Source organism: Cyanistes caeruleus, chromosome 7, assembly GCF_971803275.1.
Source record: "Cyanistes caeruleus chromosome 7, bCyaCae1.hap1.1, whole genome shotgun sequence".
NCBI lineage: Eukaryota > Metazoa > Chordata > Aves > Passeriformes > Paridae > Cyanistes > Cyanistes caeruleus.
The window spans coordinates 24,478,196-24,492,676 of NC_141707.1; the positions used below are offsets into that span (position 1 = coordinate 24,478,196).

The 14,481-nt window shown below is 34.9% G+C and overlaps 1 protein-coding gene across 3 annotated transcripts in view; it reads left to right on the forward strand.

Moving 5' to 3' along the window:
* Positions 1-14,481, forward strand: part of KCNH7 (potassium voltage-gated channel subfamily H member 7) — a 203,038-nt gene that overhangs the window by 150,039 nt on the left and 38,518 nt on the right. For all 3 annotated transcript variants that reach the window (XM_023931109.2, XM_023931107.2, XM_023931108.2), the window contains one exon: positions 12,983-13,408. In XM_023931109.2, coding sequence (XP_023786877.2) covers positions 12,983-13,408 — 426 coding nt within the window. The remainder of the gene's footprint in view (positions 1-12,982; positions 13,409-14,481) is intronic.

Consider the following 14,481-nt stretch of genomic DNA (forward strand, 5'->3'; position numbering starts at 1 on the left):
ATGGGTCACAAAAAAGCTACTATTTTTCTAATACACCACTGGTGTAGCCAACTTTCAGGACAACCTCTTAGAAAGAGGTAGTCATGGGTTGTAGTTCCAGAGTAATTTGACTATTACTCATCTTACATAAATGACCATCTGTTTAAAAAGCCACAAAAATAACCCTGGGCACCACTGACTCAGACTCAGGACTCCCTCCCTCTCTAAGTGCCCTTACCCTCAAATGGTCTGGATTCTGAACTCTTCTCTAGTGCCAGGCACCTCACATGTACATACTGTAGGAAAAATGTTGGATCTAACCACAAAATGCTATAGCCTGGACAGGCAATTTACCTGAAATTATATAGTCACACCTACTAAGAGTCATTTTCCTCAGGAAAAAGAAAAGGCAAGTGTGGTCGGCTAACAATTTAAATTATTTTCTCTTTTTATATAATACTAGCTACTACATAAACTGAAAATTTTGTGGGTAATCTAATGATTAATTTTTTCAAGGAAATTTGTACTCTCCCACACATCACTAATGAAAGAAATTGATGAATAAACTAAATTTTAAAGAGCATAGAGCTTCTGCAATTTGCAGGTAGTATGATGATTATAAAGCAGTTATGTTCTAACACTAATTATAAATGAGATCCTTAAGCATATTAATGAGAAATAGCAATGAGGTTATTATTCTTTTGGCTTGGGCAGCGGGGAGGAAAAAAGCTTGTGGATTAGTTGTTTTTGATGTACTGGCAGCTGAGGAAAATATTTTCTGGTTATGGTTTGATAGGGTTTAGCACTTTTTTCCAACTAGTAGAAATAGTAAGAAAAAGCAAAGACCATTAACCCCAGTCAGCATAGTGTGTTGTTTGATGAATTCTGAATGCCCTCAAAATTAATAAGCTGAATGAGAAGGTTTTCTCATCTATTACCTGTCATTTGTTAGAACTTCAATAATGCTTTCAGCTTGTAACCAGTAATCAACTGGTAACAAGTAACTTGTAATCAATAGAGAAGGGCAAACATAGAATATTTCAATATCTCAGAGTTAATGTTTTTTACAAAAGGAAAAAAGAAAAAGGGAATGGGGGGCAGGGGGGAAGGAGGAACACTCCTTAAATTATATTGAAATACCTATATAATCACAGTAGGGGAAAAATCAGGGCTCAGATGTATGAATCCAAAATCAGAGGTTCTTTCCAAACATTATGTTTATGAAATAGATATATTTAAGAGATAGAGTTAATAAATGTGGAAAAATGTATTTTCAAAGTGTTTATTGAGCTTTATGGGTGGCATTGGTGTTACTGAACATAAAATTAATGAGCATAGCACAACAAAAATCTCTAGGAAGTATTTATTAAAAGTGACTAGTTCAGGCCATCTGTTATGAACCACTTTAAACACAGAAGAGTGAGGGAAACTAAGCTGCTGTGAATAACATGGGTCAGACTGAGAGAAGTTTCAAAAATACCCAAAAAACCAGACAAGGTTAGATGTTGGAACCAAAAAAATATTTGGTATATTTTATTTAATATTAAAAGAGGCAAAGAGAGAGAGAGGGAAAGAGAGAAAGATGGAAAGACAGAAAGAATTTTACGTGGTGTGTAGGGGCATGGGGAGAGAGTGACAGGGGTTAGATGGGAAAATATAACCCTTCCCAGTGTTCTAAACATGCCTTGTTGTCCCCCTCCATCTGGTCTTCTTGGAGATGAGAGTTCCCTCTAGACACCACAGCTGAACCAAAAAAGTATAGAATCCAGTGGATTGATGTATGTTTGGGCCAGGTGACAATGCCCAGGTACCTCCCCCGAGGGGCCCAGTTTGAAATTGTGCCTTGCAACACTGTGGATCTGTTGCATCATGCTGCACTGCTCTGGTGCAGGGTCTGGGGACCCCTTTGGGGGGGCCTTTGATGAGCCATGACACCCTTCTGCTGTCCTTCATGTGGATGCAGCTTTTCCTGGGGTGAAAGAGCCCCACAGCTGAGCTCTGCAAAACAGAAGATGGGTGTCGACTGCCTCTGGCCGGAGTCTTTTTCACCACACATCCAAAACCTCTCCTCCCCCCCCACCCTTTGGTGTAAGGGTCTGTGTGAACCTGGCAGCTGATAGCCCTGGGGCTGTGGTCTCCACTCCAAAGGTGCAAAGCTTGATCCAGCTGTGAATGTATTCTTCCCCCCCAGCCCAGACCTGAGTCACCGTCTTCATCAAGGAGTAGCTCTGGACCTCAGTCAGAAGGCCTATTCAGGGCATGGTGGTCTTCTCTGCAGCTTTCGTTTTGCTATAATACAGTTTTGCTATAATAGGCAAAATCCTTCATGAAGATGTTTAAGCCATAAATTGTAACATTCAATCTCCAACACCATCTAAAGTGTAAAAATATTCTTTAAAATAAAAATCTATTTGAAATAAAGTACTAAAATTGTATGAATATTTAGCTGATATTTGTAGTACATAGAAAACTCAGAGTTTCTTCTTCTTGATATTTGATTTACCTTAGGTAAGTCTGTTTTCCTTTGACAATTGAATAAATCTTGCATTGTAGCACACAATGAAATTGTCCTTAAGATACTTTAGGTTTTATTACAAGCATAAAAAATTATTTTTTTTCGCTCAAAGAATTGTCAGTTTTACATTAAGGCAGCATCTTTTTAAATACAGAAATTCCAGTAACTACTCAGTATCTTGGAAGCTGATATGGTACGTTCAGCTTCAGGCAGACTGCTGGATATACTACTACTAATAAATGGGAAACGTTTATTAAATGGAAAGAAAAGTTCTTCATTTCACAGCTTTGCATTTTTTTCTATTCCAAGTATCCATCTTCTTTGAAAATGTTCTACCTTCTAAATGAATTCTATTAATTATGAAGAAACCTGTCTTTTGAAGCAAAAGAACTGCTGAATGATATGGCCTCATATTTGTGCCAATTTGTTCTGTTCAAGGAAGTTTAGTTTCACTGGGTTTGTAGGTGAGTTACAGATGGAAGACTATAACCAAAGCAGAATAATACCTTTTGCTGCATTTTAGTCTTGAATGCTGTTAGTTTCTGGGTTTGGAATTGAGCAAAAAATCAGAACCTGTGGTTTATAACCATTCTCTGCAGAACTTGTTAGAGGCTAGCTAATTTATTCTGACAAATTTTGTTAGGATAGGATGCAGGCTGTAGCCCTCTTTTTTTTCAAAAAAAAAAAAAAAAAAAGCTTGAAAAATAAATTTTGTCTAGGATAGTTATTTCCAGATATACCGTGCTGTCTGTTTTCTCACTTCTTTCCACCCACAATATCCAGTAAGGAAAGGAAACTGCAGTTTGCACAGTGTGATAAATTAGTCAATATATCTAGAAAACAATGAACATTAAGGCTTGCAGGATTCTATTCTAGGCATTTTTTCCACTGGATTGAGCTTCCAGTGCCTGCAGTAGCACCAAAAAAAATTCCCGTATCTCCCTGGTTGTCAGAGTTTAATCCCAGTTGGTAACAAAGTGTCTTACAGTAGCTGCTCCTGTCCTTCCTGCCTCAGTGGGATGGAGGGGAAAATCAGGAGTAATACTAATACTATTAGCAATTGTAAACAAAAGGAGAGAGGGAGAGAAAAAGGAAGGCAGAGAGACACAGGGAACAAAGACCCAAGAAAAACAAGTGATACAATACAATTTCTCACTGCCTGCTGACTGATGCCAAACCCATTCCTGTTCTCTCCTAAACATGGGCTTAATTTAGCATAACACGGGCAAGGTAGAACTTCTCAAGGACTTACTTTTGTCTCACTAATTCTGTGCTATTTTTGTTTTGTTACTGTTTCTGTTGAAATACCAGAGTGTTTAGTGAAGAATCATCATGAAGATCATACCATGTCTTTTCACAATTCCCAAAACTAAAATAAGCTTTTGCACTGTAAAACAATAAAGTGTCTAATGTAAGATCCAGCTACTGGCTGAGCAAAGGCGAGTTTGTGTCCCCGCTTCTCCATGGTCATAAATCCACACTTTTTCTGTGCCTAACCAGAATAAATTGAATGTGTGGCCCTAGAAATCTGGATCATGCTTTTATAGGTTAGTTTTACTAATGAAATACCATTTGTATCATCAGATTGTTTGCATCTATGTATGCAGTCTGTTCCATTTACCCTTGCCAAATGGCTTTTTGCTTAAAATATTGATGGCTAAATTTTATAGAAGTTTGGGTAATGCACTTAACTTTCCTAAAAGTGTGTTGAGAGAGGAACTTGGGCAACCTGGGCAGAATGCTAAGACTAAATATCTCCTTTAAGTGAAAAAGTTTGGGATTTGCTCATTAGGCACAAACGAGGAGAGCCACAGGGAAGATGATAATTTCTAAAGTAAGCTTTTCTCTCTACCAGAGTGAACAGTTTCAATTGCAGTTCATACATTTTTAAACACTATGGGATCCAATTACAAAATGCAGATTTTCTAGAAACTAAAGTTTGCTTATTTTGCATATTATGGAAAAAATTATTTACCATGAAGCTGAAAGTTAAAGTTAAATATGAAGATATGCATAAGGACCTTTTCTTCCTTTCACCTGTACTCCTGACAGCTATGTCAGTAAGTACTGTAATCATAGAACCAAACTGTGAATGTAGATACTTCATTATCACTCCATACACTTCAGAAATTCTTAGAGCTATTATGCTTTTCTTTATCCAATCAAAGTATTTAACTAGAAAACCAGTCAAAATGTATAATAATGAAAAATACTTTTTTCGTAAATATTATAAGAAGGATAACATCAACAAGCACAAAATCTGCTTATTTTATTGTCATGCTATGAACAGATGATAGAAAATAGCACACAATAATTTAAACCCTTATAAGAAATTTATTTTCAGACATATAAATGCTTGTCAGCAGCTTAGTGTTGTCAGAAGAGCAATGAATAACTCACAAACTCATTAGAATGTTGAAGGATAACATTTGCTGTCTTCTGAAATAATATAGTGAATTTTAAATAACTTTTAATACATATTCTGTCATTAGCTTTTGCTAAAAAAAAAGTCAATATCTTCTTTGTAAATATCTTCTTTAATAATTTGTATATTTCTAATTTAATTTTTACAGATCAATAAAGTGCTCTCAGTAAATCTATGTGTTTCTAAGTGTTGCTCTGACAATGCATTATCCACCAATGTAAAAGTAATTATATACTGACTGGCAGGAAAAGGCTCCTGGGGTTTAAGATTATTATGCCATTTCTTAATATTTTCATGGAAAATGAACTATAAAAATACTTCCTGTCTTTTAATATCTAGCTTAATAAAATTGAATTATAGGTTAGAGATATTATATATATTCAATTTTTGTGAAAGAGTCTTGTTTGATAGTAATATCCAATAAATATTATTTCCCTGAAACCTAAACAATTTTATTTAACAGGCAAAAAAGTCTGTTTTTTCTGTTTTAACCACTGGACATGCATAGCTTTCTTTAACCATTTGAAGATTTTGGGTTGCTGTGTATGTAAATATGTTTAGCTGAATATGATGTATATAATTTTTTGATAACTGTATGAAAATTTGTCACTTCATGGCCTCAGCAAGGCACTTAGCACTCCCAGAAAGTCTCATTGCTCTCAAACAACCTTCATATAGTGATAGATTGATATCTGGAGCAAAAAAAAATATTAGAATACACTCCAGTAAGATTTGAATTTTCAGGTTGCACCACTAATAACAAAAGTTCTGTTTCAATATCTACCTAAAATTACACTTGGTGAATATGTGGACATAGTAAAAAAAATAATAAAAAAAAAAACCCTTCTATATAAGACCTCATAATTTTACTACAAACTGTCTCACAGAGAACGTTTTAGTGTTCAGTGTTGTATACAAATAGTCATATTAGATAATTTTAAAGACTTTAATAAAGATAAAGGGAGTAAGACAAGAAGGCAAGTATTATTAACACTCCACCATTAGTATTTCAGGAGATGTTCTTCAGTAGCTTTGAAAGCAGTCCTTTGAAAGACACGTAAAAATATCATTTACATGTAAAAATACCTTGTAATGCTGATACATTAAAGCCTTATGTAATGATGTGTTTGCACCAAATCAAGAGCACTTCAGCTTTCTTTCATACTGGTGTAATCTTAATTGTTCCTGTCTGCATAAGGAAGACAATCATCAAGATAACTGAAATATGAAAGTGCATCATAGTCTTCTGGGGAATTAGGTAATGCCTAGTATCAGAGAGTCAATGTTAATTTAAATTCCATTTGTTCATTAATACTCGTGTAATATTTATTTTTAGTTGGTTTTAGATTCAGAAATCTCCTTAGGAGGTCCAGTCTGTGGTTGTCTCATGGTAATGGTATGAACAGAGAGGAAAAGGAAAGAGATGTACTTGCTAGTTATAGCTTGGCAGCTTCAATAGAACTAATACACAGGAGAAAAGAGATACAGGAGAGGCTACTTCAAGAGAAGACAGTTCTATAAAATCTATTAAAATAATTTTAAAACTGAAGCAATACTACCTCATTTTGAGTGCTCTATCATTCAGATTTAAGGTCAGGACGAAAACAATTACAAGAATATGGCTTTAGCTTAGAAGTCTGATTCATGCTTCTCATTTCTTTTCTTTTCCAAGTTTTTCCTGTCCAATACTGTTAAAAGCCTTGTTGATAAAGATCTGAAAATTAGTTCAAAACTATTTCTTAAAAGGAAGACATTTTATTGTATATTTGGATTAGATCTAAAGAGACAGATGTTCCAAATTCCTTCCCTTTTATCCACCAGCTATGATAATGTTTACAATACAATTATCCTGGTTCAATTTCTTCTTTACATTTTCATGTAATTTAATATTTTGGTGTTGAATATGCTTTATACAGTGAGTTTCTTAAATCACTATTCATAGTAGATATTCGTGTCTCTCAGCATATGAGGAACTGATGTGTTGCTTGATTTGCTACATCCTTCCTGGCTTAAGGATGAAGGAGTTATCATCCACTCAGTTCTCAGGGCTGTGTGCCTAGCATTGGACTTCTGCTGGAGTGAGTGCAACAACACATTGGGAAAAAATTATTTTTTCATGTCATATAGTATTTCCTAGAAATAAATTTTTGAACATTTTATTTGAACAGGTACCATCTTCCGTAGTTTCACACAAGATGTTTTATGGATGAGATAAATGTTTATTTTAAAGTTCCCGAAGTAATTTGGAACTTATTACAAACATATATTTATAGTTTGAACTTTATTAAATGTTTATGAAATTCTCTTAACATGAGAGGTGCTATGCAGTATCTAACCCTGTTAGTACAAGATTTACTTTAATTCACCTGTTGCAAAAGCAGCAATGACAAAACAGTATTTAGTACTGAATATAACTACACCATTTAAATATACATACACTTCATATGAGGCACGCTTGGTCATGAGACATAGCAAAGTACCATCTAATTTGTTAAATTTTGCGCTCATCAAACTTCCACATCTACTTTTCACACGGATCTCTGTGTCCATCTGCCTTAAAACTGTTGGGTTTCACCCAAGCCCTTATACCTCTTTTTGATATTTTGTCACCTGTAAACATTGCTCTTTGTTCAAATTTTCTGGATATGCAGTACTTCTGTCTGAGATGAAAGGTGTTACCTGGATTGTGAATATGTTACATATTCTTTGTGAGTGTACATTAGTCACGTATCTGCTGTTTGTTTGGAAATATACAGCACAAAAAATATTGCAACTTTTTAGCAGAAGTGAAAAAGGTCTACTATTTTCTGAATAACTTGCATATTGTATTTGGTCCATGCACTTGCAATATGTTCATCGTATGAGTTCAGTGCTTCTTGAAAGCATCAGGCACAGCTCCTAGTTCTTTTCCATGTTCATATGTTTTCCATAGCTCTATAGTCACTTGAGCCTTGGTGAAGCACGTAACAACCCTGCTCTACACTTACTCTCATGAAGTGATAGAATAACCATGAAACCATACTGCTGTTAATCCATGCAATGGTTTGACAGAAATATTTTTTTAACATTTCATGGTGGCATTAATAATTTATTATTTCTGCTATGATTAATTCATATACTATTATGCTTCTTTGTTTCTCGGTCTTTGGTTTTTACTGTGTGCATTTGCATTCTTTAATAAATTTAGAACAAAAATGCCTCAGAACAAAATTTATGAATATACATGTGATATGTATATGTGGGTCTCTCAGAGTGTCTTGAAACTACAGTTTGAATAGTAAAATCATAGAATGATAGAATGATGTGTATTGGAAGAGACCTTAAAGATTATTTCATTCCAATCTCCCTGCCATGGACAGGGCTATCTTCCACTATTCCAGGTTGCTCAGGCCCCAACCAGCCTGGCCTTGAATACTCACAGGGATGAGACATGCACAACTTCTCTGAGCAGCCTGTTCCACTGACTCACTGCCCTCACAGCAAAGAATACTTCTTAATATCTAATCTAAACCTGTCTTCTGGTACTTTAAAACTATTCCCCCTTGTCCTCTTGGAAAAAGCCTTTCTCTGACTTCCTTGTTGGCCCTCTTTAGATATGGGAAGGTGCTGTAAGTTCTCCTTATGGCCTTCTCTTCTCCAGGCTGAGCAACCCTAACTCTGTCTTCGTAAGAGAGGTGCTCCAGTCCCCTCCTCATCTTTGTGGCCTCCCTGGACATGATACAACAGGACCATGCCCATCTCATGCAGGGGACCCCAAAGCTGGATGCAGCACTCCAGGTGGGGTCTCATGAGAGTGGAATAGAGGGGAAAAATCACCTCTCAACTGCTAGTCACACTTCTTTTGGTGAATGAGAAGACAAATATTTGTGTGAATTAATTTTAAAAAACAAAAAGAATCAACTAAATTTAGAGAAGTAAGAATTATGGGAGCCCACTGCTGTTGGAAGGCAGCTTTTATGAAAGTTTTCTGCTCATTATATTTTAGGATACTTTCAGTTGTAAATATTACTGTGGTTACTTGACAGAAATTAGAGTGATTAAGAAGCTTGCCTAAGATCACTGAGAAATTCAGTAACAAAGACCAGAGTAAAATTCCCAGGTATTACAACATGTTGTATAACATTTTGCCTACATATTTTATTTTATAAATGAATCTGTAAAGGGAAGAGGAAGGGTTAAATACTGTTTCTGCATGTGATGCTGCAGAGAATACAGCAAGAGTCCCCTACACAATCCAGTTAGCCAGTAAAGCATATGGCCAATGTGATGCAAAACACATCAACCCAGTCTGGCTCTTTGAAACTTCATCAAAAAACACTGCGCAAAACAAGAGGTTTTAAACACAATACAGGGCAGAAATTATATCTGGCACCAGGCAAGTTTTCTTGAAGGAAACAATGATAGAACTGCCACCAAAAAAAATTACACCATGACATGACCATGAGCAGTGTAACCCAGTGTAAGGTGATAAGGCTTACTGAATCTTTTTTTTTTTTAATTAACTGTTACCTGATATTCCCCCTGGTATACCCTGGTACATACACTTCCTTTCTCCTCTTGCTTACAGAATAGCAGCCAATAATAAATTTTCATTATCCTTAAATGTATTTTCTTTCAATTTTTGTGAACTAGTTATCTTTGAGGAACTGAAAGCTACCAAACAGTTCAGAAAGAAAAATCTAAAACTGTGCTAATTTATGGCAGTTACTTTGATCTCACTCCATATTTTTCTGGGTATCTGACTGCAATACTTCTATAATAAATGCTGCCTTGAACTTGTGGTCTTAGGAAGTGAGTTGCATGAACCTAAAAAGAAGGTAGAAGGTGTTTACCAGCCCTGTCTTTCTGAGACACCTCAAGCAAGATTCACAGAACCAAAAATGAGTTTGAATGAAGTCTTTTAACTTCCAGCAGTTTCAACATTTCAGAATTAACAGAAGCAACAATTGATTCATTCACTGCTTCAACAATGAATGAGATAAACAGGAACACAGAGGAGTTGAATTTTATTTCAGAGTTCTTTACTCAAAGGCAAAATATAGTAAATTTTATTTAACCTTGAAATGTTCTCATTTTAAATAGATTAAATCTTAACACCTAATACTGCTTGCAAAGCATGCCAATTATAACTATATTTCTGCGTTCCCTAGGAAAGCCAGAGTGAGATGGTATTTAATCAATCTTGAATACTCCTAATTTTTGTTAAGAGAAACCAGTTACAGATGGTATATCTTTTTCTGCTCAGCATTATAGTCTTCTTTTTAGTAAGATGCAAGGATGCTTGGCTTTTTTTTCATGCCTTATCCCAAGGTTCAATGTTGTTTTAACACTGCAATACTTCTGTCTTGTCCTAATCACATTTCTTACTCTTAAAAATGTTTCATTCCCTAAACTACTTCTTTTACAATCCAAAGTATGAGTTTTACTGTCCAGAAGAGATAAGTTAATACATTTTCTTTTTACCAACAGTGAAATTGATGACATCTATTTTAAGCAAGTGGAAATATTAAACATCTTCTTCTGAGTGAATTTCTAAGTAGACTGAAGTCTTCCATCTAGCCAACATGGCCAACACTGGCCAATGTCAGTACTTAAGCTTTGCAAGGATGTTATACAACAAAAAAAGGAGAAATCGGTCTTTATTGAAACTGTCAACATAAAACTAAATAATGTGTTTTGTCTTTTTTGTGTGTGCAACAGTGATTTTTTTATTCGAGAAATAATCATATCTTTCTCAAGATATAACAAACAAAATAGTTATAGGAGTGTTTGTTTGCACTTCTCATTGCATGGGAGCAAGCAATAGAGAAATGTAAAGTTTTATATAAAATTATGAATATGAAAGTCACAACAATCAGTTCAGCCTCTCCTGTGTTGCACGTATAAGAAACTATCACCAAGAAGAAGATGGATGCATTTCTGCTATGATCACTTTTATACTGCTGTTTCCTCATTTTGTCCAATTGTTCAGGTTTCTTTAACTCCAGTTTTGCCTAACTCAGTTTAAACCAATTTAGGAATAAATGTAACTAGAATTAGATTAAGAGACAGCTTTCAGGGGAAGTAGTCAAATTTACATTATGCATTGCTCTGAAATGAAGCAGTGTCTGGAATTTTCAAGCAACAGAAAGAAATGTGAAGTAGACTTTATTGTCCTTGTTGCCTAATCCATTGTCTTCATTGTCTGAAAATCCAGTAGGAGAACAGTGATATGAAATTTATAAATAGCAGTTCACTTGCCACATATACTCACTGTTCTCAAATACTAAGAAAACATTTCTTGTCAACTCATCAGGTGAGGGACTAAAAATATTAAGACTGCTTTAGAGATTAAGCAATGCTTCAGCTTGCTGTCAGCTAATGTGTTCAATGCATAAAAAGCCAGCCAGTACCATTAGTTAGGTGCAAGTCTTAGTTACAATACAAAAAATTGATGAACATCCTCTACCACCAGCTCAGCACTGTGCTTAGTGGCTGCTTGAAGCTAGCACATATTCTTTTGGATGACTTAATTGCTTTTTTCCTCAAGTTCAAAGAAGAATGGTTAATTAATCCCCATGTCCTCACAGCATTTTCAGAGTAGAATTTGACTGAATAAGATTAGCACCACTTATACTACTAAAGATAGGATCTAAGATTTATACAACACTTTCTGTTGGAAATTTAAACAGAAAAGAGTGAGCTGACCCTTAGAATTTTATAAGATTATGTTTGAGGAGCATGGATTCCCTCAGTCTTGAACAGGCTGAAATCTCAAGTCCCAAAATGCTAACTGTAAAAAGAAAGCAAATAAAAGCAGACAATATCACTGAAAATATATATCCTCTTCCAATCATCATCTCATTTGGGCAGAATTATTCATTTTAATAGCTTTTGAGATAACTTGTTTTTGAAATAGAATTGTTTTTAAATAGCAGAAGAATAAGGAATAAACAGAAGTAACTGGTGGAAAAAGAGTGTAAGATTTCATGAACATGAGTATTGCCCAAATGGGTAATAACTGAAGATTGTCATCATCTGATGTTTGTTAATCGGTCTATGTAAAATGAAGTGGTGTTCCAAGTCCCATAGGATTTGGACATCATTTGCAGCACAGAAGGCAATAATTAGCATCATTGCTGACAATCTCAAATGCTGAATAGAGACAAAATATAATATACCTTTTTATCCTTAAAGGTTTTGTTCCTTCATGTCAGAGCTCAGTCAGACTGAAAGAGCAGCCAAAGGAAATTTGTTTTATCTGGTGCACACACAATGTTTGCTCTTTGCAACAAAGCAAACATTTCAAGCCCAGAGCCAGCGAATTAAGCAGTGCTTACAAACATAATCCTTCCAAATAAAATTGAAATCCAACTTAGATAACACCAGCAGATAAAAAAATCCATACTTTTAAAGGAATAATAAGCTTTAGGCGTTGACAAAAGTAGAAGTGGAGCAAAAGGCAATACTCCTGTGGTATCTTTTGACACACCTTTTGCTAAACTAGAACTATAGCCTCAGTGAAATTTGTCTGTGCATGAAGGTTTTTCACACCACAAAACTCAAAGTGTAGATAGCTGTCAAGGATACTAACAGATTTTTCTCTGTTTTTGTTTTGTTTTGTTTTGTTTTTTTAATTTTGATTGCCTACACTTTCTAATGAGAGTAAACTCTTTTTGTAGGGAATGTAAGCCAATGATATTAGATTTGCTTTGGGAGAAAAACACTCCATCACTGCAAGAAAAGTCATTCACTGGCCATGAGTAGGCTGGCAAGGTTATCATGCCATGGATGAATGAATTTGATGGCATGCTTAATAATGCAGATTTTATGGATATAAGATATGCCTCTTAATGTTTGCTACAGGGGACAAGAATCAACCTACTGTGCAAAATTGTCAATGAATTTATTTGACCTGGCAGACACCATAAATTTCACAAATTTAGTTTGCCAAAACAATAATTAATTGTAGCTTAGTCCTCAAAACTACAGTGAAGTACTTTTTGTCCTGTATTTGCTATGTTTACTGGAAGTTGGAGTACATACACTGTCTGATTATTGATGTGGTATATTTCTTATTCTAGGTTCTATCCTTGGGGGCTGATGTTCTACCAGAATATAAACTCCAGACACCTCGCATCAATAAGTTTACTATATTGCACTATAGTCCTTTCAAAGCCGTCTGGGACTGGCTCATTTTGTTGTTGGTCATATACACAGCCATATTCACCCCTTACTCTGCTGCCTTCCTGCTGAATGACAGTGAAGATCGGAAGAGGAGAGAGTGTGGATATTCCTGCAGCCCACTGAATGTTGTAGATTTAATTGTGGATATTATGTTTATCATTGACATTCTAATAAACTTCAGAACAACATATGTAAACCAGAATGAAGAAGTGGTAAGCGATCCAGCAAAAATAGCAATTCACTACTTCAAAGGCTGGTTCCTAATTGACATGGTTGCTGCAATACCTTTTGACCTGCTGATTTTTGGCTCTGGCTCTGAAGAGGTAAGCTTAAATGAATAAGAAATCTTAAATCTTAATTTATCATTTAATGATGGTATTCTGTGTATCCTAAAGTATTTTTTGCTTGTCATTTAATAGGCTGCTGAGTATTGCCATCCCATCTTTTAAAATTAAACTAAAATTAAATCTTCCTTTGTAGAATAATGTTCAGCATTAGCTTTCATTGATGACAGAAAACATTGAATTATTCAGCTAGTAATTTTCAGTTATATCATATTTGATAGTGTCTTTAGAAATAATAAATGTATTGTGTATGATGGACTTGGTTTTATATAAGAATGGTTTTATATAAGAACTGCTGCTTTGATTTGTTGCTTAGTTTTTAAAAACTTCCCACAATGCATATAAGTGCTGTGTTGGCATTGCATCATTAAAATATTTTTTTTCTGTTCAAAATATTTAGATAGAGGTTTACATCACAGAAAACAAATTAGTTGTAGCATAAACTATACTGATTATCAGAGAGATTTGTCTATTGTCAGTTTTATCAAGAATATGGACAATCAAAAGAAGGAAAAAGATACTACCTTGACAGGCATTACAATAGAGTAAAAAACTGCTCAATATATGCATCCAAAAACTGGCCAAAAGGCATATAAAATATATGCTATATTCTGGATTCCTGACCCAGTTCTTCCAAACAATTTTATTTCATTTAAGAAGGGAGAAAATCATATTTTTTTCTGAAAAGTAGAGAATTGGGTTTCACTTTTCTGTGATGCACAGAATGCAGAAGTTGTTTTTTTTAAAAACCAAGCGAACCAAGCAAAAGGTAAATGAGAAGTCTAGAGAAACATGAGATAAAACCATGGACTAAAAATAAATGTTATTAAGGAAAGCAATAAGAAGAGAGAGAGTAATATAAAGGACAGAGGGAACATATTAATAGTTCTCTTACCAGAAGAGAACTTTTTTATTCAGAAGGTGACTAAAAAGCCCAGAGACTTAAGAGAAAATTTGATCACCTTTTGCATTATCTTTGGCAGGTGTCCATCTTTCTGCAGATAACTTTTTCTGTGGTTTTGAAAGCGCAGACACGTGAAAGACAAACATTT